Source organism: Accipiter gentilis, chromosome 5 (assembly GCF_929443795.1).
Source record: "Accipiter gentilis chromosome 5, bAccGen1.1, whole genome shotgun sequence".
NCBI lineage: Eukaryota > Metazoa > Chordata > Aves > Accipitriformes > Accipitridae > Astur > Astur gentilis.
In genome coordinates this window covers 20,112,200-20,138,897 of record NC_064884.1, presented here as the reverse complement: position 1 = coordinate 20,138,897, position 26,698 = coordinate 20,112,200, and the positions used below count along the sequence as shown (strand labels likewise).

General features: G+C 41.8%; 1 protein-coding gene across 10 annotated transcripts in view; it reads right to left on the bottom strand.

Moving 5' to 3' along the window:
• Nucleotides 1-10,625: 10,625 nt before the first annotated feature.
• PELI1 (pellino E3 ubiquitin protein ligase 1) overlaps nt 10,626-26,698 on the bottom strand; it is a 46,813-nt gene continuing 30,740 nt past the window's right edge. For 8 of the 10 annotated variants that reach the window (XM_049799749.1, XM_049799754.1, XM_049799753.1 and 5 more), the window contains 6 exons: nt 20,538-20,682; nt 19,322-19,451; nt 17,611-17,712; nt 15,400-15,597; nt 15,102-15,290; nt 10,627-14,212 (listed from right to left, as the gene is read on the bottom strand). In XM_049799749.1, coding sequence (XP_049655706.1) covers nt 13,646-14,212; nt 15,102-15,290; nt 15,400-15,597; nt 17,611-17,712; nt 19,322-19,451; nt 20,538-20,682 — 1,331 coding nt within the window. In that variant the 3' untranslated portion in view covers nt 10,627-13,645. Of the gene's footprint in view, nt 14,213-15,101; nt 15,291-15,399; nt 15,598-17,610; nt 17,713-19,321; nt 19,452-20,537; nt 20,683-25,111; nt 25,284-26,698 lie in introns of those variants that run through there. The other 2 variants (XM_049799758.1, XM_049799759.1) reach the window with 2 other exon arrangements.

Genomic DNA, 26,698 nt, shown 5'->3' with positions numbered 1-26,698 from the left:
CTGATGCATATGAAATTCACCTGTAGAATTTACTTAAATCATCCATGGGGATTAAGAGGCCTTATCAAGCTCTCCAGTTTTGCTGGGTCTATATAAGACTTCTCCTTTTGCAGCCTGTAGACTCCTTCTCTAATCCTGCTGCTCTTTGAGATACTCCTGAAGAAGTTCCTCTCTCATTTCTTTTTTTCTGTCTACATCACATCCTGGGTGTTTTCACCAGTACGGCCCACGCCTTTGTACTGCTGACAAATATTTACCTCTCTTTTATTGGCCTCTGTATCTGTGTCCACTTCCACCATTTAGGCTTGAGTACCTACCACCTTGAGCTGACCATCTAGTCAGCAATATTTGACGTTAGACCTCCTGACCACTGTAACGAAACACAGCCAAAAATCAATTATTTTCATCCCCAGACCTCACTGTTTCCAAGCATCCTGGTATCCCAGAAGGAGAAAAATGTCTTGACTTCACTGGATTTTAGTGTATTAGGCACCATCTGGCAGAGAGATGGTTGCGTGCCTACAAGCAGACAGAAAATATACAACCCAAGTGTTTCAAATACTACATCTCCTGAGTGCATCCTTTTCATCTGAGCATGCATGAGAGGAGGTGTTTGATTCTTAAAGGACTCCAGGAACATGCATCTGCCAGAGTTGCCACCCCACAGCCACCCAGTAAATGTCTTTTTACAAAACAAGCAGGGTGTCAGGAGCTCCTGTCCTTTATTCCCACCTTTTCCCATGCTAACTTGTTTATTTGGAACAATTCTTTCTGGCCTCTCAGTCTGCCTTTACTCAGGCAAACTAAAAGCTCTTGTTCCTGAGATTACTTGTGAGTCAAAATGTGCAGTTTCAGAGCAAGTGATGATGCGGAGTGAGAAAAAAAGTACAGAAAAAGCAGACCAACTTGGTGGTGTCTAAAGAAGGTACCAAGCAAGCAGAGCTGGGACCTTAGAGACTTTCAGAGATATGAATTTGATTCTAGTTTTACCACAGAGTTCAGTACAGATTTTATTTTAAAGATCAGAGATAAAGGCCCTGAATTATAGATGCTTTTAGGCTTTGCTCTGCTCTAGGTTGCAAGGTCCACCAGTGGAGGGTACAACCACAGGAATCCCAAGTAACGCAGAAGTGGCCAAGCTAACTCATTGCTGTCTTAGGTATGACACACACCTTTGTGCATTTTAAAATTCTACAGCTGAGAGGCTGTAGAAGTACGTGGGTGCCTAGATTAAATTGAGGAAGCAGCACACTGTCCCCTCACAGCAGGGTCCCCCGCCAGCAGCTTTCTGAAAGGTGGCTCAGTCCCCCTCTGCCCATCTCTGACCTTGAGTGGAAATCCCAGGGATTAAAGCAGGTGGGGACCACAAGGATGATTCTTTTCCTCTAAGGGCATGATTTTGTAGGGATAGGTAACAGCTGTTACTAGGAGAGTGATCCGCGTGGGAAGCATCAACATGCTTCTAAGCGCACAGTTCATCTTCACTTGTCTTACCTTGCTTCTGCCCTAGGCTCATCACAGCTCCGACGCGACTGCTACGGTTTGATTTAGGTCAGATTTATTTCCAGCACCCGCTTTGTATTACAGCAGATGGCAGCCTTTCCCCAGATTTCCAGAAATGAAGAGTACCTGGATTTCAGACAATACATGTCTGAACGTGTCTCCTGATGTCTGCTTGCTGCCAGCAGAAGCCTTCATAGAAACTGAGCAACTGGATTGGAGAAGCTACAGACAGAAACAAGACTGAAATCACCTCCTTGCATTTGCAGGGCTTGGCTCCTCACCAGAGGTCTGATCAGCTGTTGCACCACCTCTTTATTCATCTAGGACAAGGTTTCCTTTCCAACTTAAATCAGAGTTCAAGATCAAAGTACTTAAAAATCCACGCTAATTAATTTCTTCACCTTGACAACAACACATAACAGAAAATACATCATACTTTGTGGGTAGTATGTCAAAATCAAAGTGACATTTTTCAGTGCTTGACTTAATAAGATGTTCATGCCTTATTAAAAAGCACCTCTGTTAAAAGACCTACAGCAGCTGGCTGAATAAACTGTGGTGTGGGTGAGGTCTCAAATTACTTCATCTGCTGGTGACTGTTCAAAAGAGCCTCAGATATGCTCTGTGGATTCACCCAGCCCTGAAAAGCAAGGAGAAAAGCGATCAGCACTCTTCCGTCCTGCCCCTTTTTATTCCCTGCTCGTGGAGCCAGAACAGGAATGCTTACTGGGACAGGGTTTTTTGAGATGACCACAGGCACACCAAGCTCTTTCTAATACTCTCTGGATCCTGTGGACAAATTTCTTATTACCACATGGCAACTACTTTGTCCATACTGTGTTTTTACACATGCCTGACTGGTATTAATCAGTCCTAGTGGTCTGTTTCACAAGCACAAGAAAAGTGCAAAGATGTCTTCTTCCGGGAGGTTGCTACTGATGCAAACACAGAATAACACAGATTTACTTCTATGTAGGTTCTGCCTTGAATTTCTACTTTTTATCCTGCTTCTGTTCTCACAAAATATGTTAATGGCAACCAGATGTTTATTAACACGTTTCATACTAACAAGCAGAGACAGGAAATACAGGCCAGATGAGGAAGAGAACAGCTTAAACAATAGTTAAGAGAGATGAGACAAATTCAGAGTCAGCAGGGCAAGTAAAATTTACTCTGGAGCCTTCAAGAAACTAATCAAATGGTTGTCAGTGAACAACTTTATAAACTTTAGGGGACAGGAGAGGTCCCATAGGACCAGAGAACCTATTATCAGTATCTACGGGGACATCCAAATACAGCATTATTTAAACACCCACATGATCCTAAAGCAACCGCTACAGGCTTATAAAAACAAGCCATGTCTAACCAACTCCATTTCTCTCTTTGATAAGGCAGCTGGCCTGGCAGCTAGGAAAGGGAAGTCACAAGTGTTCTGCATCTTCACTTGAATAACACTGGCTCATGCAGCCACCAAAGGAAACGGTCTAGACAATGTTACTATGAGGTGAACAGGCAAGCGAGTTGTTATGCTCACGGGGTAATGTTCATGATGTCCCCAGCTCTGTATGTCCCTGACAGCCACTGCCATGGGAACATCAGATCCCAAAATCTGGCTGAAGAGGCAGAAGGCTGTGTTTCTGTGTGCACACCACAAGGGATGAGAGACGTGGGCAGAAAGAGTTAACTGCACACAGGAAATCACCATCAGCAAGGAAACGACCCCAATTCCCCATGTTATACTCAAGGTCATGGCATTCATAAGCATCTTTTCCTTACAAGGCATGTGCACCACCCACCCCCAGTTTAGCTTTTACTGAAAGAAACACTTAAAATACTCTTCCACCAATCTACCCAGCCTGCAGAGACTGTTGCGGACTGCTGCTTACATCTGTCCTCAGAGGAGCCTTTTCATCCTTTTGAAAGCTGTTGTTTTCTTTCCCAGCTCTGTAGAGAAATCTGGCTAACTAGAAATCTCGAGGCCATTATACTGCAGTTCTCCCATCTTCCTGGCTGCATTCATTATTAATAGCTCATCATTAAACTTTAATGAATTGAATATCAGAGGTTTAAGGCTTGTTAGGCACCTTTCCTCCCTTTTTTCTTCCAGGTCCATTTGTTGGGCAAGTTCATTCAGTGTCACACAGGGGAAGCTGTCATTGATAACAGGCGGACCTTTTACAGAAAGTTGTAACATCTTTATTTCCAAACTCTGCAGAATTTCTTGGAGTACAAAATTTTGCTTTGAGTTGTTTTTTTTCTTTAAGACCACCCCCTCACCCCCCAACAGTAGATAAGTCTTTGGTCTCAACTTCCTCTTCAGTTTACTTTGTTAGAGTGGGAATTGACAAGTTCTAGCTCTGTTCATCAATGAGTTGGCTTCACAGGGAAGATGGGAGCAGCTTGGCTGTGTAAGACCGCTGGTCTGCGTATGGCCAATCCTAATGCAGGACCTGTCCCCCAAAAAGCAGTGAATTGGGGATGCTCCAGGAGAAGCACAGAAGCCTGTGGTAGGGAGAGAGCCTCTCCATCATGTTTTTCAGGGTGGAATTTGCTCCAGCCCCATCCCAGGAGTGCACAGACCCACTCTTGGGTGCAGCAGTGACACTGTCAGCAGCACCAATATTTGCTTGCGTAGGGTTGTTTTGGTGTGGATCATCCCCCTCACCTTGCAGTTAAAACCTGAAAGGAGGACCCTGTAGAAGATCCAAATTGCTCAGTGTTTGGGGCTCAGGCACCCAAAATTGAAATGCTTTTCAATGGGCAGAAATATACTGAAACCAAGAACTGTCAGGATATATTTGCCCAGTGGAGGAGGTGCATAAGGGTCTTTGGAGGGACATACAGCATGCAGGACATGGGCAGGGACCTTCCCACTTCACTCGGCAAGTGGAGGGCCTCAGGGAGGACCTGGTGAAGTTGAATACAGAATTCAGGAAACATGCAAGAACCCCGGCAGTCTGGCAAACACAGCCTATGAAGAAAGATCAAAAGGACCGCTGTAGCATAGAGAAGAAAAGGCTGAGAAGAGACATGCGCATAGCCTTCAACTATGTAAAAGGCTGCTAGAAGGAGAGAGGAAAAACTATTTCCTCCACATCCTGGGGGGGGGGGGACGACGACGACGGGACAGAGAACAAGCAGTAATGTGCTAAAACTTTCCTTCTGGGAGGCTTTAAGTTCAAGATGAGGAGCAATTTTTCATTAGGAGGATAGTAGAACCAAGGAACAGGCTGCCTGGAGAGGTTGTGGAGTCTCTCTCCATTACTGCAGATTCTGAAAGGGTGAGATGAATGCTCACAAGCAGGATTTGGGCAGAACTGACCCTGCCATGGGGCAGACTCATGCAGGAGAGGACCTTTCATGGATCCTTGATTACATTATGAACAATACATTTTTTTAATCAGCTGATGCAAAGAAGCTTTCATCTAAAGCCTGTGAAAAAAATTGTTTGAAGCACCTGGGAACCCTTATTGGGTTTTTTTTCCTTTGAAATAGTAGGAAAATTCCAGAGATGGTAAGAACTGGTATTCAAAAGAGAGCCAGAACTACAATTTTAGACTAGCACATCTGAAATCCATACTGAGCAAACTAAAGAGAAAGCTGATCAGAGCTCACATGTAGGGGACAATAACATAATGCCAATCAACACGGGGGTTTTTGGAAGAAAAACTCACCTCTGGCAAACCTGCTTTCCTCCTTTGAGATAACAAGTTTGGACTCGGGACAGATTGACATTATGATTAAAAGATTAGCACTCTCCCCAATCAGAAAAGCCCGCGTTAAATGGATTAGCTGAGAGCTCCCCAGTGGAGGCTCTGCCACGGACAGGACAGAATCACCCAGGAGGCACCTGGACCTGATGCTGCTTTGCATTGCCACTCGGGATCTGACAGCAAATATGAGGTGATTGCTGACAGCATGTATACAGGGTGTAAGAATCAACCAGGTGGCAAGCTGGGCTGAGGAAAGTAATTTAGAAACTGCTGCTACACAGAATACGGTGGTACGTTGCTATTTTTTTGAGTACCAAGAGCAAAGGTGGGTTAAATACCTACGTCCACCCTGGGGACTCCCACAGCTGCTCTTCTCTTCCTCTGCTGTGTTCTAGGGAAGCCAACCTCTGATGTCCCACCTTTATATTTCTGTGTGAATTAGCCCCTAAATTGCAGTCTGAAAGATTGGGGCCAGCAGAGCCTAAGCCTCTTGCGTGATACCATTCAACATATTTTTCGCTGCAGAAACATAAATACAGCCTGGTTTTATTAGCCATTAACCTATAAAGATAAAAATATAACAAAATGCAGACACACATGGTCTATAAATATATTTATGCTGTCATGAGGAGGAACACTAATTCCAGGCCTCCACAGTATGAAAAACCCTCCCTGTATAAATACTGTGCATTTGGCAATATTGTTTTAAGGACAGGGGGGCTGGTTTTTTTTTTCCTTTAGGGCTGTCACAGTCTCTGGTCAAGCTCCCCTTTTGCAAAGGCACTTGCCCTGTCTCCAGAGATGGCTTTCCCTGGCAGGCAGTTGCCAAAAGCTGCCAAGGAGTGCAACATGAGCACTGATTCATCGACGCCCAAAGGCACTTGGACACACCTTCTGCTTCTCCTGCTGGAGAACAGGCAGAGTGAGATTTCCAAGTGATAAAGAGTGACGCTGGAAGAAATGCTGAGTAACACTGAAAACACCCGGAGTGATGGTGGAGCTGAGGTCTTCAGCATCACTTACTCTGCTTCTCAGGAAAGCTGCTCTAAATCCACTTTTAATGCAAGTAAGTGAAAAAGCATTAAATAGTCATGCTCCGTTATGTGGCATTTAAAAGACCTCCTGATTGATTTAGCTCGCTTTTAGAAGTGAAGCAAGCTAATTAAATGAACTGAGGCCCTGGCAGCTTTGCTCTGCAGAGCCTGGGACAGGCTTTGCCAGCCACCATGACCACAGGCTGTGGAGAAGGGGCAGCAGATGGGAGAGGTGTCTGCATCCCTGCCACCCATCTGGGACAACATTTAACCTCCAGCAATGGTGGAGGGTGGCACCACAGGTTCATCCCATGGTGGGACACACGGACATGTCCCAATTAGCAGACAACACTCCACAGAAAGGCAAGCTGGGCAGGTAAGACCATGACCTCTCAAGTCACTGCAATTTGGAGCCTTTTGTCCCCTTTAAAGTCACATTTTAGGTGATTGTCCAGGCAAAATGAAAGTGGGCACACCTGCATCTCAGTCCTACGGAGACCTTTGAAAATGTCAGCCACTGTGCCAACTGGAAGCCCAGGCCAGAGAGAAAAAAAAAAAGAGGCCAATTAAAAAGCCAGGTTGTCTCCATGTTGCTCAGGGCTAACAGAACAGATGATGGCATTGCTGGAAGCTGCGTTTGCTTTTAATTGTCCTCGTTCCACTGAATAACTAATTCTCTCCTCCTCCCACATGACAGAAAAAAAAAAAAAAGAAAAAAAAAAGCATAGGTTTTTTGGAAAGGATGAGTTGACTCAATTGCTTTCCTACAGCGCATGACAGCAAGCTGCAGTTTTTAGCTTTGCATCCAGGCAAGTTTAGAATATCGCTGCATGCATTTGTTTTGTTTCAAATCTTCTGGGATCAGCTAAAAATATTATTTTGGAGATAAGAGGATATGGAAGTACTAAAGGCTTTGTGTTCATTCAGCTTCTAAATTGCAGCCAACCAAAGGGAATAGCACAGATGGATCCCATTTATAAGGTGGTTGTATTATAACATTATTTTACAGGTGTCAGAGGGCTGGGATGTGGGAGGTGCTGCAGATCTGAGCATGATCCAGGGAAAGAAGTGGATCTTCTCAGCCCAGAGATAAAACCTTGGGCTTACCACAAGACTCATACTTCATGTGGTTGTTTCCCAGGAAAGCTATTGCTCTTCCCTTATCCTTTACCAGCTCACATTTCCAGCATTTTCCAGGAGAGACTAATGGGAAACCCTATCTAGGCTGAAGAATAGAAGACCAAAAAAATAAACCTCAAAACATATTTTGCAGGGCCTGAGTCCAGCCAACATGGTTCAATGCATTAAAAAAAATTACATATTTCAATAGAAACACTTAAAATCATAACCATGGTGAACATGACTGAGAAACTGTCAGATAAAACAACCGCAGAGAAAAGTGAATCTGATTTAATTTTGGGGGGGTAGCTTGAAGCAGAAACAAAGGACAAAGACAAAAAACTATAAATAAGCAGACAGGATGATCTTAGGAGTTATTAGTAAAGAATACACATAAGGAAGCTTTTCCCCCTCGAATGATTTAACTGTGTACTGCACTTTCATCTACTGTCTGGAAATGTGAACTACCATTTCCTACGTACCCTCTCTGTGCTGCTCATGCTTCGTGTGGTGCGTTCATGGGGAATCCTTAGGAGTTTGTCGTGTGCTGTACAAGTGCTGTGGAGGGGAAGCCTTTTAATGAAACGTTTCCACTGGAAGGAGGAAAAATAGCCAATCCTGGCATGAGTTATAACTCCAAAGGACTCTACTCTCATCATATTTCTGAAAGGCAGCGGATCTCCAGTCACAATCTCAGTACAGAGCTGTTATTATGTACATAGACAGGTTAGAGGAAGGAAGTCAGTTGATTAATAATTCAGTCCTGCCTCAGAGCTGTTTAGTGACACTAAATCAGCAAAAGCGTTCAAAATAAAAAATCACAATATTGCAGGCACTGCCAAATTACAAAGGAGTTGCCTCTGCCAGCAGGAAAGTGCTTCTCTAGTTGATCCGTAAGGTCACTCGTGCTCACGCAGAGGATGCGAGATGTCTCAAACCCCCGCATTGTAGTGCTGGGCCCTCAGCAGGGATGGCAGAACCGAGTATTTGCTGGTGCCTTCGCTGCTGCCACAAACGCATCCTCGCCAGCAGAGCCAGGCAAACATCACAGGCCAGAAGATAGGGCGACGCTGGTGCTGGCTCCCACTCCCTCGTGCCAGCCCTGCAAGAGGGGCAATAGGACAAGAACGGAGAGCTGGGCACACTAGCAGCAAAACCAAGAGTGGCTGTGGGGGGGGCAGGGAGCTCCTGACTGCCAGAGCTGGCACTTTGCCGCTGGTTACTCATCTCAGGGGATGCAGCCCCAGCTGATGCCTAACCTGATCCCACACAAGCTTATGCCAGGCAAGGCCAACGGGGCCAGCTTCGGTAAAGTCGCCTGCTTACTGTGGCTGCAGAAAGGACGGTATCTGCTAGGGCTGGAGGGAGGAGGATGGGCAGCAGCTCGCAGCGGGACGGAGGCAGAAAAATAAAGATTCAGGCATTGGGGCTTACGGCTAATGCTGTTCCCTAACACTGCACTAGCATACAGCCTCAGGCACATCCGAAGCCAACAGTCCTGCTGCAGGCTTTGCAGTCCCCCAAGACTGTGTTCAGGATGGCTGATCTCACAGGGCAGCTTAGGCTTGAGGAAATAAAAGCACTTTTTTTCCTGCTTTCTAAATCTGCCACCCTTTTGCTTTCAGGAGGCAGGCAGGACCAGACCAATAACCAGTAGCACCCAGCACAGCTGAAGCAGTCGGCTGTTTCTTGTGCAACAGCACATTATCAGTGTTTCCCCAGCTCGGCTTGTATCACTGGGGATGTTACCATGGGTTACTGCATCTGAACAGAACAGTTTGACACAGTGCTGTTCTCAGCAAAAAAAACAGGGTCCTGAGCTCATGCTGCTGCCCTGGAAGCAGCACCTGGGAAGGGCCAGGTTTGCTGCTGCCCCTGCAGAGGCCACGCTTGCCAAAGAGCCCGACACATGTCACAGGAACCATCACAGCTCCCGTACAGATGCTTTCCCACATCTTTTTCAGAGCATGCACAACAGCATGTGTACAAGTGATCTCCTATGGCCATGGAAGAGCCTTGGAAGCTGCATCTCCAGGATGATCACAACCCTTATGTTAAAGTCAAGTGCTAAAAGTAAAATCAGACAAGCTTTGTCCGTGTTTTTACAGAAAAGGAAGCAGGGATCGTACAAGCCAAGACTAGGACCAGGAAACCTGGTCTAATTCAACAGCAACCAGGCCTAACCCAGGCTGAAAGACAGTGTGCACGCAGGTAGCTGTAGTCATTGTGATAGATTTGTATTGTGAAACTGGAAATGTATTTTTAGAATCAGGCCTGGAAACTGTCTCTTCAGAAAGAGATCAAGCATGCCACAGCAGGGTCATTACAGGATTTGCAGAGCACCTTCAAACACAGGACTGCTGGGGTGACTTCATGATGTCATCAAACCTTTCCAGATGCCAGCCTCATTCTTGCAGGTGTTAACAAGCCTGGCACAGATAGGATTAGAAGCCTCATCCCCAGCCTACACCACACATCTCAGAGCCACACCACATGCTCATGGTATTGCTTGAACCCAATGGCTGAGTTGGTGAAGGGAATAGGAAGAGGGTGCTCTGTCAGTGCTGGGCTACCCACCACCTTCCCAGGGAAAGCCCCCAGCAACCTCCCCATCAACACACTCCTGCCCTGCTGTGAATCAACACACCAAGCTGCCCCGCTTCTGCTTGGGGTGTGTGTGTGTGGCGGGGGGGGGGGGGGTAAGGCTTCATTAGCCAGCTGCTATGCCAAGCTGCTGCCTTCTACCAGTGTTAAATCCATGCAATTTCCTACAGCTGAAAATCAAATTAGCTCATTAAATCTCCTGCATTACACATCACAAAGAACTGCACAGAACAGAGCAGCCATGCACAAACCAACAGCAGAAAGCTAGCTGCTGATTTCCAGATGCACTTCTGCAGATCTTCACAAAACTTCAATGCTAGAAAAGGGCATTCCCTCATCAGTTCCATATACCTATGGTGATCTCACAGGGAATAGTCCTGTCCCATCTGCTCATTGCATCATCAATGCCTCTTTCCATTCAAATCAACCTTTGAAAGCAGGGTAAGGCCACAGATCTCATTTGGGGCTGGTTTTTGCAGGTAGAAGGGGCTAATTTAGGCTGCACCCAAGTGGAACTGTAATCATCTCAAAGCCAGCACAGTGCAACCTCTTGCACTTCTCCTAGCTCCCAAATTTGTTCAGAAGCAAAAGCCTTACATTTCAGAGTGCTTCAGTCAGCTGGTTGAGTCAAAGGGATCATTACACTTTTAATGTGACATTCATTTTACAATTTACAGAGTACAAGACCTTCTATTTAAATTGTTTATTAAAGAACAGAAGCCCAGAAGGAACTCAAATAAGAAACCACAGTCAAAGCTACTGCTTTTAGTTAGCCTGCATGTTGTATGGAAATTGTTTCTCAAACTACTCAATCACTGCTATCCTGCTTTTGACAGTGGGATGTCTGTGTCTTAGGCATTTGAATGCCCATGTTCTGCCCTTTTAAAAATGGGATTAACAAGCCCAGCTTGGGTCAAGAAAAGTATACAACAGACAGAAAGTATGGGGCAGACTCTGAAGGGTTATCTTAGCATAACCCTACCCAGAGAAACAGCCAGTTTTGCTAAGACTACACCATCTTCTGTGGTCTTTGTGTTTTTGGAGGAGGGGGGCAGGACAAAGAAGGATAATGAAAGCATAACATACCATCTTAACATGGTAGAGGCTTAACGATGGTTGTGTTGGGCATGAACCTCTCTTCCCCTCTACAGTCAGATGTGCATGTACCCAACTGCACTACTGGCTCCGCACCAGCATCCAGCTGTGCCTCCAACACAGGACAAGTACACCACTTTCTGGATGTCTGCTACCATCCAGTTCTCAATCTGTTTTCACAGTTCATCTTTTTATTACTCATACTGCTTTGTAGCTTTCATCATGTCCTTTTCTGATTTTTCATATCCCCATAGTCAACAAGATCAGAACCAGAGAAGAAGCATCAATGTGATTTTGTGGAAGATGGAATCAAGAGCTCTTGACATTTTAGAAGAGCCCAGCCATTTAGTTAAAGTTTTTGCTTACATTTCATTATTTGAACTTACTCAGGGAAAAGATCATTTAACTGTGTCTTTTGAACAACAATCTTGGCTTTGTTAACGTAACATTAAATATAAACCGCATTGAGAGGTCATACCTGAAAGGAGCCATTCAAATCCATGACCAGGATAACATGCAAACTCTTATTTACAGTTGCTTCTTTTTCATGATCTTAATTCACACATGCAGAACAGACACCTTAGGTGACAGCAGAAGGGCCACCTCCAGCCACCTTTCTCATCTTGGAAACAAAGCAACAGACAATCCCAGAATTTCTATTTTTGAAAAGTGTTTACTCACATAGTTTGAATAAATTAATTTGCAAATAAAAATTAAACTACAGTATACTATAGTTTGAATAAAATGATTAGAACTACAATACAGGGATTTCTTGCTGCATAAGTTTCATTACTTAATGCATATAATCTGGAAAATGTCAAAATCAGTTATATTTCTATGGAAAGGGAGTAACAGCAGTTACTTGTACATGACAGCTAAATGAACTTATAATACAGGTTTCCTGACACATGCATTTCCTGAGTGAACCAAACAATATATATAATTTCTTTTTAAAAATGGAGAAACAATTGACAAAGTAAATAATTCATGACATCGAAGCAACATAGGTCTCTCTTTAACCAAGAAAATTTTAGAACAGCTTTGAAAGGAAAAATTAAAGCTATGCTATAAAGTACAGAAATTTGCTACTGTCAATTATGCAGTACGTATTTTGAGGGGAAAAAAAAAAGTATGAAGCTGGCCAAAAAAATGCTCAACTGAATCCTAAAAAGGTCAGATTGTGTATTTGCCATGAAGCACAGTGGGTCAGGAGCAAAGCTGGATGTAGTGCACTGGCCTTTTCTGGTGGATACAGAGGGAAAGGAAGGGTAGGGAGGGGAGAGCAGAGAGAGACTACTAGAGCCCACCGCAGCATGAGCAGACTTTACACAAGCATCCCACACTGAGGTCTAGGAGCCCAGTCCAGTCCCAACTCAAGCACTCCCCTAACAGATTGCCAATTGTGACAAGTTGCATGAGGATGCTAGGATGTGGGCACGCATCCCTTGGGTACCAGGTTCAACTTTGTTCTGTGTGCAGCCTAGATGAGTATTTGCACCTTGCAGCAGGGTAAAGGTAAGTATGTGAAGCCTGTGGCTCCCACACGCCAGTTTGCAATGGGCCGGAAGAAAGGCAGAACATCCGATTGACAAGCATGTCACAAGTTGGGACTGTGGCCAACTCACAAATTGTTCCCTGCTCCCCACACAAGTGCAAGGGCACATCCACCTCTCCCCTCAACCCCACCCCAAACAGCACAGAACAAAATGAGCCTCATCTTTCACGTTTGTTAATGTTTAAGACTGGAAAAACCCTCACAAATATCACTAATGCTAAATAAAGAGATGTGTTAGCATGAAGGGAGAAAAAATCCTTAATCTAGACTAAGTTGCATATTCAAAGAGTCTGGTAAATATTCTCCTCATAACCAGACCTTAAGTACAGTCCTACCAAAAAGACTTTAAGAAGTCCTTCTTACCTACCTTTCAACATGGTTAAAACATACTTTTATGCCCTCATAATTTACATTAGCTTTGTTTAAAAAGCATTTTAACTATTCTAAGAACTCAGTATTTTAGATTAAAAAAGATTTTTCTACCATTTCCATCTCAGGTTCTTCTCCATCCAGAACTACTCTACACATCCAATTGCTGGATGTAACACACTATGACCATGCTACTCTCTAAAGATTCTATGTATTTTCAATAATAAAGATAAATAGAAAAGAGTTAATATACACGTTTGTATTTTACAATGTTTGCATCTAAGCTGTAAACTAATGTTCTTTGAACTATTTACCCTCCATATACAAAAAGAAGGAAACAACTTTCAAACACTGTGGGCATGTGATTCAAAGCCATTAAACGGAAGGCATCAAAGTTCACTCTGTAACACTTCCTTCACCTCTTCAGAAGTAGTTATTTACTAAAGAAAGCAGGAGTTCTCCCCCTTCTCCCCCCATTTCTTCCATTCCCAGACTTTTCTCAATAGAGAGGGATTTAGCTGTTGTAACAAAAAAGAAAAAAAATCTTCATCTTAATGCAAACCAGCAAAGCCCAGAGAATACGAAAAACAGTCAGTTTAAAAATCAGAATCACTTAGTTTATCAGTTTACTGCAGTCCTCAGTAACACATGGGTTAGTCAAGAGGTCCTTGGAAAATGAGTCTGATGTAACCTTGCTCACCAGCCAGCTGATGCGCACAGAACGGACAGGCTGCGTGAAAAGTATGAGTACCATGAGGAAGAGGAATTTGGGACCAATATGCAGTTGTCTTTTCTGAGCACACGTGTCCACATGGGCTGAATGCATGTGTTGGAGGTCCTGCATCCACATAAAATCCCGCTTCACATCCAAGCCACAGAGGCACATAGGGGCCAACAGAGCGGCACATGGGACACTCACGATCCTTGCCATCTCTCTCCTCTTTGTTTCCCCAGTTGTGATAGCCATGGACGTGGCCACAGTTCAGGTACACCCACGGCTGCTTTTCATCTACAACATCTTTTCTCTTCATGCTGGGAAATGCCAAGGTGTTAAACCCCACAGGACACTGAGGCCTTGCTGCATTTATTTCCTGTCTTAGTGCCTCCAGGTGCTTGAGAGTAGGAGTGCGTGAAAGCCCTTCTGCAGTGCGCCACAGCAGTGTTGCTCCACACAGGTCAATTAGAGAGCCATCCTGGAGTTGGTTTGTTTCATTCTCAACCTTATGATGGACAAAGAGAGGTGTCACCTAAGGTTACCTGAAGAGTAACATAATGCACTTTCATAATACAAATCTGCCTGGAAGATCCAGGCAAGAAGTTTCAAGCAGCTCCTTGACTGTCCTATACACGATACCTATGGAGAGCCCAGTTTCAGCTTCTCCCTCCCCTCTTTTTTAAAAAACAAAACCAAAACAAAACCCCCAAAAAACTTCTTGACAAGTCTTGTTTAGTCCTCCATCACATTTTAGCCTGTTTTCTTCAAACACACCTTTACACATGGCTTTCCTCTCCTCCAGAAAAACTCAGCTGTCAGCATTCCTAGCTAAATGTATCACTTAAATAACAAAAAGAAATGCTACATGAACACTTAAGAGATTCTGAGTCATACCAAACCCAATCATCTGGAAATGTCACCAATGCTTTGGAAACGAGGAAAACTCAGAATGCCAAGGTGGAAAGGGATATCCAGGTATACAGGCATGTGTCAATAAAACTATATTTATTCTTTATTATTCTATAAAAAAGGAAAATTGCGAAAACCTTAGAAGTGTAAACTCAAGAGGGAGAATCAGAAAAATACTCTTTAGAATGTGTGCGTGACTATGACAGTTTGCAGAAGAGCATAGTAGACTGACAACTCAATTTAGGAGAGCAGTCTAGATCTGCAATTAAGTAGTATTTTGCAGATAAACTCTGTCAGTTATTCAGGTTGAGCCAAGACACCTTCATGTACGAAGACAGACATATAAAAAGTCAGTGTAACTGGTTACAGTTGTGACATCTACACTGAATGAAGCAGATTCCAGCCTCTGTTTGTGCTCAAGCTTTACCACTTATAATTGTACCCATTTTAAACAGGTTGCATAAAACATCGGTCACTACTTTTACCATTTTCCCCCTCTGCTGAGCTGATCTGGTTTCACGGAGGCTGAACACATTCCCACATACAGATATCTCTCGCCACACGCCTGGCTTGGAGTCTTCTGTAAATCCATTACGAGGATGCATAACAAGAACTCCATTTGTGGTTAATCCATCCATTTGCCCATCTGATGTCTTCCACTTCGCAGCTTTCTCCTAAGAGAAATTACATCAATGGAAACTTTTAATTTGGCTGAAGTGGAGCTATAAATTAGTTTAAAAATAAGCCTGCACTGAACTTGGAGGGAAAAAGGAGTTACCTTACCCCAAGAAAAATGTTTTTTGAGGAGTCAAATCCTGCAGCATATATTCTTGCTGTAAAAGGAGGGTTACGTTCACATATGATTCTGCAGGCAAATCTTGATATAGTGCTCTGCACAGACTGTGTATCTGAATTACTCTGACTTCCAGGAACCGTATCTGTCACGACAAAGTCTATAGGACTCTCTGTTGACCGACCAATCTGGAAAGGGAGCAAAAAAACCCCACCTGTTTAGAAATTTGCCTTTGGGTCCAGGAATATTCAAACTCAAACCATTTAAAAGTGATCAAGAAAAAGCATGACATTCCAGTTTGAAGTACTCCCCTCCACCAATCTAAATTTAGGTTTCTAAAGCCTAATCTGATTTGATGAGTTATTCCACCTCCACGTGACCAAAGTTATTCTGAAGGCTGAGTACAGCCAACTGAAGGAAGGGGAAATAAAATGATGTAATTAAGTCAATTCTGAGATGATTTCCCATTGAAGGCCTTCTCATCAGAAAGGTTACACTCAAGTCAGCTGGACCAGCTGCAGCAGCACCACCACAGCTAGGAAACAGCAGTTAGATGGAAGAAAAGTAATACTCCGTCACTTTGCATATTCAATCAGAATATTCTGAACAATGCTAGACTAGGTGGAGGTGTAGATGTAGGAAAATTAGATGATGCGAGCTGACTCTCCAGCTCTGGTGAGGCACTAGGAAGCAGCACATCTGTCAGGAAAGACCAGGTACAAGATGTTTGCGGCAGGGAGGGGTTACATTAATATGCAAAGAACACAACAAGAATGCAATATCTGACTACAATCAGATTTTTCTAGTAGCTGTGCCTTCTTTTCTGGTTGCATAGAAGAATGACTTTTGCAGTCCCACACAACTGTATCGGGTTTGATAGAACTGCATGGGTTTCACTGCTTTTCCAGTCAACTCATCTTGTCCTTTTCCTTATGAAGTATGAAGAGAAGTTATATCCCTCTCCCAAACATCCATGTTACCAGGTTTAAAGCCCACTTACACACTATTAACTTTCACTCACTTGCAGAGCTCTCAGCCTCTTATAAAATAACTGGCTATATTAAGACTGATTAACTGCTGGGCAGAAGACCCAAAAGCCTGAGGTGCTTTTTGGTGAAGGCTGAAGAGCTTTCATGAGACTGAAACTGCTTTGTCAGAATGTATTTTTCTATTGCTTCTTAGGCAGGATAACCCATCAGTACACAGGGAATGCCACTGGCAATTTTAGAGCAGCATACATGCTATAGCATGCCTGAAGAGAGAACACTTACACAAACAATAGCTTATGTTGCAGTTAGTTCATTACAGCCCTTTTGCTCTGTTGTAGGTATTTGCAGTTGCATAGCAACTTCCTCTACCACTTACCAACACCTCCCACCTCCTTAGATCCTGCAGTGGCGTCACAGCTAAATGCTGTGACAGCAAAACTCCTTGCCATAAATTAGTGACCACAAAAAAAATCAACACAAGATCAGTCCAGGAATCAGAAGGAACAAAGCACACAAAAAACCCCCAAAACAAAACCCTTCCTTTTGAGAAAAACAGGAAATCATTATAAGATATGAGCGCACACTGCAGCTGCAAATGTGTTTGTGGTTCCTTCTCATACATACAGGAACTGCAGCAAAGTTGCTCTGAACTGCCAGCACATGAGCATTGGGCCTCCTCTCTCCACACTGTCCAGTGCTTTAGACTTATTTCTGGGTTTACTTAAAGGAGTTAGGGGTATTTTTCATATTAGTTGTGTCAAAAGCTTTCCTGTATTTTCACTTTGTATTTCTTCTACCCCATCTCCAACTGGCTGATCCCAAATCCCTTTGTAAATGCTAGAAGCAAAATTCCAAGTGCTTCAAAAAACTTTATTCTTCATTTTGCAAGGAGGAACTAGGAGACAGCTTACGTGACTTGCAGACCAGCAATCAAAAGCAAAACCATAATCCTGTGCATTAGTCGCAAAAAAACCCAACCCAAAACCCAACAACTTTCACCTCTGACCAAGCCTAAAAGAGGTGCACAGATATACAGCCTTGTTCATGCGATGGCCTTGGGAATGAACAGAACTAAACACCTCTGAATAGTAAAGTGTCGAAGGTGACACATGTAAACTTTTGGGTCCAAGGGAAAAAGCCTCTTGAGAGGATGTCTCATTAGAAACTACCAAAAGCGAGAATACATTTACATATCATATTTAGTTCACATACCTGGAACATATCTGTGTTGCTGTCATGTGTATATTCAACGACTACTGTCTGGGCCCGAGACAAAGTGTAAGATATGCTGTGTTGGTCTTTATTACTTATTGCCTGTGGAAAAAGTGCCAAGTATTATTGAAACAGCGAACAATAACTCTACTGAATACAGCAGCAAGCAGACAATATATATAACCAGGCTCTTGTTCTGCTCAATTAATGCATTAAGGCAGATGGTTCTTAGTGACACACCTGTAGTTAAACGTCACAAAAACCAGTCCTGGCTATTAAAAAAAGCTGTAGGATTGATTCAGAAACAGACCAAACTGGTCTCTTTACCACATGCTGCAACAAAAAACACGTAACCAAGACACATTATTAGTCATGCTTCATGTTAAAGCAACATTAGCCATGACACAGAAGAACAAAACCAACTGAGTGCAAAGGCTGAAACTGAATGCAACACCTTCATGGCCTCCTCAGCCTGAACTTCTCCAACAGCAAAGTGAGGACAAATACTTAGGGACTTCATTCTACAAATGGGATCCAAGTTCATACTGAAGTTAGCGATGATTAATAAGATATAGACAAAAAACCATAACAAGTAGTCATAGTAAACAGGGTAAAATGGAGAACTCAGCACAGGTTGCAGAAATTGTAGCAAAGTAATCTAGGTTTCAGTTTGTTAGTCTAGATTTTCATTCTGCAACTACTTACTAGGAACTGAACACTCTTCTAAAAGTGCTTCTAAATAGCACTTACTTGAAGACCATAAAGAATTAGCAAAAATAAATGTTCTTTCCACATATCTCCTATAGATGTAATTCTGTTACAAGAGCTTTGGTTAGCAAAATGCTTTTGATTTCAGAATACTTTATGCCATCCCCTGAAATTAGGAATCAATAGTCTTAAGTGTCAAGGTATTTCAGGAGTCAAACACTTAACACTACTGTATTTGTTTAAGGGCCTGATCTTGACACTGGAGATCCAGTGGAGATCTGAACAACCAGTAAGCATTCTTGAATTCCATTGGTTTTAGTACAAATGCTCCATTTGTTATTGAACATAAATGCACATACACTTGCATCGCCACAATACAGAAGTATTTCATGGTAATACCTTAGCTATAATATATTAGTTTTGTCATGAAATACAATTCAACTTCAGGACCTAAGCCCTTCCTTTACTGCTTCTTAATGGGAACTCTGAAAATGATTACAAACCCTATAAAACATGCCCTGGAAAAACCACCTGTCTTCATCCCTGCGGAATTCCTACCCATTGGATGGAGTAGCAAGTGCACACAGAGCTTTGGCAAAGGACCATTTAAAAGTCAGCTTCACATGAAGCAAAGTTAGCCCTAAAGCACGAGTGAGTGCAAAAACAGGAAGTCTAGAACAGATGTCTGTAGTGAATTCAGAAGGAAAACAAAATAGAAGGTGTTTTACATGACTAGCCTGTGCCCTGAACATTCATGTTTCAAAAATAAACATTTTTCTTTCTGGACACGGCAAGGACTGGGCACCAGATTTGTTTTGTTGAATGATTTCTTGCTAACCCTGACAGGTACCAAAAATCCTTGGATAAACATAATCCATACTTTTTGCAGCCAGAACTTCATGCTTTTTACATCATTTACATCTCAGTGTAACAGCAGTGACTCCACTGAACTCTTTAGACAGCACCAGGAGAAATAAGACTTACTCAGACAAATCAAGCTTACCTTTGCTGCTTGAGGGGTACAGGCAATATGCACAGTGCTAGGTTTCACCCCATTTGCCTTGGGCCTTTTAAATAAAGCAAACCTACTTTTTCTTCTTCCTCTATCTCCATTTGGGAGAGACCCATTGTACCTATCAAAAAGCACAGAAAAAGAACAAAGTCGATCTTCCTGTATTACTTAGCTTCTCATGAGATACAGACCCACAAGAACTTTCATTCCAAGCACAAAGTCATCTTAATCAGTGTGGTATTAATAATTACAGATTTCCAATTACTCACATTTAATTCTGAGAATTGATACGCACAATATTGAAACATGCCCACAGAATCACAGCATTAAACACACAAAGCTTGTAGGGCAAGGAATGCTACCCAGAGTCATCTCAAAGCTACTACCAACAAGCAAAAAAGACTTGGGTCCCAAACATGAAAACAAGTAAGGTTATACGCCTACCTGTAGATTTACCTCTAAATGATGTGTTCACATTGTAAATGAAAGATTCTAAGCAGTCACCAACCCTGGTGGAGAGCTAGTATTTTAGAGAATTTTGATTGAAATAAAACCCTGTAAGAAATAGATACGCTGTCCTCCAAGACTCCAATTTTACCCACTAGAAAACCCTCAGACTCACTTTGAACATGTCTAAACATAAACAGGCCAGTTGGCAAACTTGCTTTATTAAAATCTTCTGTTTGCACTTGGATATTATAGACAGCTACTACGTTCTTATAAAACTCCTTTTATTTTATTTCAAGTCCTAGGGAACCTCTCCTTCTGCATCATCACATTAGTCATCTGTCTTGGCCCAACCTGGAACCAACTGGGAAACCCTTCACAAATTGGCTGCCTTTGTCATGAAATGCTTACCTGGGAAGAACACATCTACTCAAGTGTTTATAGAGTCCTACGTCCATGCTCATGCTGTCACAAAAAAGTATACATCCTGCAGTGCAATGTTCCAATATATCCCATTACAAAAAACACCTGGTTGTCACTGAAAAAGGCAGCCCTCCCTCTACTCCCTCCCTTACATGAGATCAGCTACCAAAGAAAAGCTGATCAGCTTACTATTCAGTTGCACACTCACTAGATACACTGTGAAAGAGGGACTTCAAGTGGTAGGTTGTGGGACCATCTCATGGCAACCTGCATTTTGTCTGATTTAAGTGCACCCTGAAATTCTACCTTCATTCTCACTTCCAACCAGAACACTTACCCTAATACAATCAATTCACCATATTTTACTGGTGCTTTTGATGGATGATTTTCTTGATCAGGAGAAAACATGAGCTTAGCTAATGACTTCTTCTCAAATTTCAGGTCTCTGATCAAGATTTGTGGCACACTTTTTTCATTATTTCCTGTAACAACAAAGATAAAAATAACTGTAAGAGAAAAGACTCAAATCCATCAATTACACAAACCTGCACACCTTTCTGATATGGTAGGTACAATGTTTTGTGTTTTCCGCATTTTGGTTTTGCCTGAAATAATTTAAAAACATACATATAAAATCAGTTAAGGCTGAGTTGCCTGGAAGAACTACCAGATCACAAAAAAACCAAAAGTGCATTTAGAAAATTCCAGTATGGCCTTGATAAAACATCCACAGTTGTTTTCCTTCATGCTAGTTTTTAGTATAAACTGTATATAGCTTCATTTAATATGTTTGGTTCAACTATCAAGAAGTAGAGCCAGATAGGGACTAAATTTAAAGGAAAAAAAACCCAACAACAAAGCAAGACCAGTCATTAGGTAGAAAAGTAGAAATTTTCAAGGAAAGTATCTGGTTCAGAGCTTTCCAAGGAACTTCTGGATTTGTAGATGGAAGGAAGTTGTATGACAATTTGATATGAAGTCTGCCATATAAGTCTGGGGTGTGCAATGTGTTCTTTCATGTTTAACTACAGACAGAAGTGATACAAACAGCTATTCGAAGGAGATTTCCTGAGGAAATTTCACATAATTCTTAATAAGTCTTTTGAAGTGCAATTTTTTTGTTATATTTCTGCTTTGAGGAACAGTTCACCCTAGCATTTTTTACAGCTTCTCATTAGTAACATTTCCAGACTCCTCTGACCTACCCAACACCCATCTCTGACCTTCCTATAGAGAAAGCCTACCCAACAGAGCACTGGCTCAATAAAGAATAAAGCTGATGCTAGCCTGTTTGAGACTTTTTTTAACAGAAATCAGAACATTCCCTTGGTCCTTCCAGGTAAGTTTTCATACCAACTCAGAAAGCTATTAAGCTTTTTTAGTACTGATGGTTAACATTCTGCCTTCTGCACAAATACACATTTTGGCCCACGTAACATTTCTTGAATCCCATCGTCAACTTCAATCATGACTACAGTGCTGTATCTCCATTTTATTCTACCTCAACTAGATCACAGATACTAGCAGAAAAGACACCATCAATGCAGATTTTATCTAACCCCCATCTTATGTCACAGAGAAAAGGATGTGGCAGTGCTTGACACCCTGCTCACATTCATTCACAGGCTGATGCAAAAGATCCCTTTACTGACCTGATCTCTACCCTCTCCCAGTCCTCTTTGCTCCTTCATGGAGAAGCCTGGCCTTCAACATCTCTTCTCAATCTACCAATTTCTTATTCAGCATGGATATGTTGATCCCCACCTGCAATCAGCTCACAGTGCTCTCTGAAAATCCAGTATGCTCCTTCATGCTTTCTTACATGCTATCCCACATGTTTGGGAGGGCTTCACACAAATACATGCAAAGACATCTTACTGTCTGACAAACTTTTGCTGTGATGCCTGCAGAACACAACCAGGAGGCTAAACTGAAACCCTTCTTTTTCCTTTCATTTCTCATTATTTTCCAAATCTCTTCTCCTTTGCTCTCAAGTCTGTGGATTTCATAGTGCTTGAAATTAGAAGTTAACTGAAGACTGTCTTTGTGGCTAGCACATATGTAACATTAGCACAACGGTATCCTGACCCACTGCTAGATGCGTGAGTTAATAAACCTGGTCTGCCCAACACTACTGTGAAGCATCTGTGTCCTGTCTACATGACGGTTATACCAATACATTTTTGTTGCATAGGAAACAGTGTGTATTTTCACTAGGCAGCTATCCTGGTTCAAGCTTTAGGGTATCCATCATTTAGCTGGTGCAGAAAGTACCTTATACTGATTCAACAGCCCCCATGTGTCACACAGGAATAGCAACAGCAGCACAGGAGCGAGCAAAGCAGTACAGTTTGTTCCAAAGCATTTCTGAATTGCTGACCCATGTGTATCAGTAACTTAACTGGGATAGTGAAGGTACTTACTGTTGTAGGTAGGACCCCAGGTTTTGCCTTTAAAATTCTAAACTGAAGAATTTAAAGCAAACTTATATGAAAAGGTGACCTTAAACTCCTATCATGCCAATAGTCATAACACATCAATGTGGAGATTGTCCCATTTGATAAATGGAACCCCACAACATTAACCGTGTTCGCAATTTTCATATTTGCTATGGCCATCTGGGGTCTTCCTTGCCTCCAGGCATCACAACCCCACCTTGGAGCACCACACCAGCAATTCTCTGAAACCACATGCCTTTGAAGACACCGCAGGGGTGGTTTACTGACATTAATACTAAACTATCTAGCTCTTAGTGTTTAATAGTGCTTGGTTCTCTAGCCACATCTCTTTTCTGAAGTATTTCTACTCAAGAAGTGAGTATATATCTTAAGTATTTATCTGTATATAAAAGTAAGGATATAAATACATTTTCTGTAAAGTATTTTTACTATCAACTCCAGCATTTCTTGTTTTGCTTTATTTTAAAATCTTCTTGCATTATAGTTACTTATATAGTGCCATCTAAAAACAGCTCCTCATATTTTAATCTCCTCCCCAAATGATTAACCTATTTTCTAATTGAATATTGATCTCCTCAGCATGCAATTCAGTCTTCTGTACATACAACTAATTTCATCCTGGCCACTGCATTTCACATACAATGCTTCACATTTCTTTGCTAGAATACATAATGGCTGTCCTTTGAATTGATATTTAACAACTTGGAAGAAATATAGCTATGAAATCTACAGCGCCGCCCATTAGGAAATAGCATGACAGGGTAGAAAAAGATTTGAATAGTATCCACCCAATGCTACAGTGTTTGATAAAAAGCTAATCCATTCATTAGAGAAGGTGGGAAAGCAAACATTAAAAATAACTTTAACTTTTGCCATTAGTACAATAAAAGGCTTGATGTAACTTCTCTGTTCACCCAAGTAAACAATTTCATGGAAAGCTAAAAAAATACATCTCCCAGTAACAGAGTCAGCTTCTGAGTCTCATCAAAAGTAATTACACATGAACAGTTAAATGATACTCTTTTAGAGTTACCTGAACAGGTGGCCAGTAACCTCCTTTTAAGACATAACTGAGCAGAAAACAATAAAAGGGACCAACAGTTCCAAGTGACAGACTTCAGCAATGCAAGAAATTAATAGAAAGTCTTAGTATAAGGACAAGTGTCCAACATCTAACACGCAGCTCCCCATTAATACATTTTTTGTTCCACATTTAAAGAAATACAGTCAAGTTTATTTTGGGACCAGTACATATGGTGGAAACCCACTTCTTATTTGACTTAAGGAAGGTTCAAGAGTTAGAAATCTAGAGCTATCATTAGTAATACAGCTTGCTTGTATATTTTCAAAGGCATAGCTTGAAAGTTTGACCTTGATTTTTTTAAATACATCTCAGAACCTGTATGAGCTGCACAAACCCACTTTCACAACTACTCATACCACCCAGTTAACCTCAACTCAAGCACATACAAAATTCAGTGCCCCCCCCCCAAAAAAAAAAATCAGTGCAACATACACACTACTTCTCACCCAGTATGATCTGTTGATGCACTGTACCCAAAAGAAAGACTCATTTTGTTCCCAGAAATAACAAAGATTATTTATATTCTTCCAATGAGGTCCCAAAGACTAGCCTAAGTGAAATCTGACATCTGCAAATAAAACTCAAGTGTTGTCCCACTGTAGACAATCTAATAGGCCATGGGATAACATCTCCACTCCTAAAACAGAGCAGGCTTACAGATCATTTAAAGCTGGATAAAGCACTTAAGGGAGGGAATGGTCTTGAGTTGAGAGGAAGGATGCACTCATTTATATAATGGGCCTTCTCCTGTAGTATAACCTGACCAGTTTCTATTCCTAGAATACTACAGACGACTTCTTGAAAGTGTTAAGAAAGGCTAATTAAATATGTTAAAAAGACAACTTCAGGGCGAAGTGCCAGTATACAGCTAAGGAACTGACTGCTTGAACAAAATATGCTCAAGTTAGGGTTTTGCTGCTTTTTGCAGTAGCATTTACAAACACCAGTGGAGTGGGCTTCATCAGAGTAGGCTCTGAACAACAGACTTCTAAACTCCTCTAAGAACACTCAACACTGATGAGGAATAAGGTGTTAATTACAAGACCCTACCCCATCCAATTCTTCCAAAAATCATAGAACTGGCAGCAGCAAATTTTTCACGTCAAGATCTCTACTTCTGCTGCAGAGAAGAGACCAAAGCCTGAAAAACACTACTTCTGCACAGTCCTGTATTATAGAATTGAAAAGATTTTCCAAGTAAAGCAACTTGCACATAGAAAAAACTATTTTGGAAAGGCATTACTTGGTTGGGTAAAAGGTGAGCACAACTGTTTGCAATCAGCACAAAACCACAATGGGTACCAGTTAGCATCTTTCAGTCTCAAAAGTAGGAAACTGGAACAGGAAGAAGTCATGAACAATTAATACCTTTTTATTCTTAACACTGGTTCCTCTGGAGACAGGAGAAAGCTCAATGAAGGTAACTTGCACAATACTGTCACATGCAACTGTTTTGAGGGATTGGAAAGAGATGACATCTAAACTGAAAAAGTATCTAAAATTTGTTTTAGGAATAGAAATCCACTTCCTTACAAGCCTTCTTGTTCTTCAATATTCACTCAAGTCACAAAAGGCAAAGATTGCTATGGCAGAAAGAAAGCCACAGATTTCTGATTACATTCAAGTAGAAGGAAAAGCCATATCATTATACTTTTTTCTGTCACTTTCAAACACTAGTCTGAATCTAGAGGCAGACTATTCTCCAGAAGACCTCACAAACCATGCTTCAGAGTAGATGAAGAGTTTAAGAGTCTGCCCACTTTCACTGAATGTGCCATTTTCAGTGGGGAATTTTGGTTGGTTTTGAACTATCAGCTTTAGCTTACCAGCGACCCTCAATCAGTCAACTGCCTTTTCTGATCATGAGACTCATACACAGCTAGTTTTTGGTGGCTTCTACAGGAAGTCTTCAGATCTTGTTTGCACTAAGTCATAGCACCTTGTGAATAAGTTCATTATTTAGTAGACCAAGTACAGCTTTTAGAATTGCAGCAAGAATAGCAGTATCTTAATGGTTAAAATGGGGTAGGAGGAGGGGAGAACATAAATTCAATGAGTCCAAGCAGAGATTCATTAAACACTCGGCTGTGAGCTAAAAATACTAGAATAAAAGTCTCTTTGTAATAAATTACCATGATTTTCTAAACACAGAGCCAGCATTATAGACTGCTAGCAACTGTAGCTAGTGCCAGACTAGCCCTTTTCTAAAATACTGCATAAAAAAACCCCACTTTCACAGTATAAAAAGAAGTCCTCTGTCAATGAGTATATTAAAATAAAAAAAATGCTGATTCAGATGCAAAAATTGGATTTTTCCCCCCATTTTTATATTATCATCATCTTTATAGTCTATATCTACATATTCTAAGGTTTGGATTCTTTTTGGCTTTTAGAAATAAAGCATAAGACAGCTCGTCTACTGATGTTTTTATTTTTATACAATTTGCTATTTGTAGCTCGCCATTCACTATCCTTGCAATTCTCATATCCAGCTCTTCCCTCAGCAATTCCATGTTAAATCAGGTAGGACACGGACAAAATATAATCCAGTCCTTCTGACAAGTATGCAGCGACAGGACAAGAAGCAACAGACAAGCTGCAACACAGAAAATCCTGATTAGCTATTGGGGGAAAAAAATCCAGAGAGGTTGTGGCATCTCCAATCTTGTAGATACTCAAACCTCAGCTGCACGTGGCCCTGAACAACCTGGTCTAAGGCAGTCCAGTCCCACTTTGAGCAGGGGGGCTGGACCAGACAACCTCCCAACCTAAATTATTCTAGGAATGCAATTAATTTTAGGAAGCCCAACACAATTTTATCAAGCAACTGAAACATGCACCTTAGCTACACTTTTGATCCGTTTGACATAAATTATGAGCAACTCCATTACCAATGAAACAAAATTTTATCCTTACCCTCCTGATTTACCCTTACTCTACCCTGCAAGATTTACG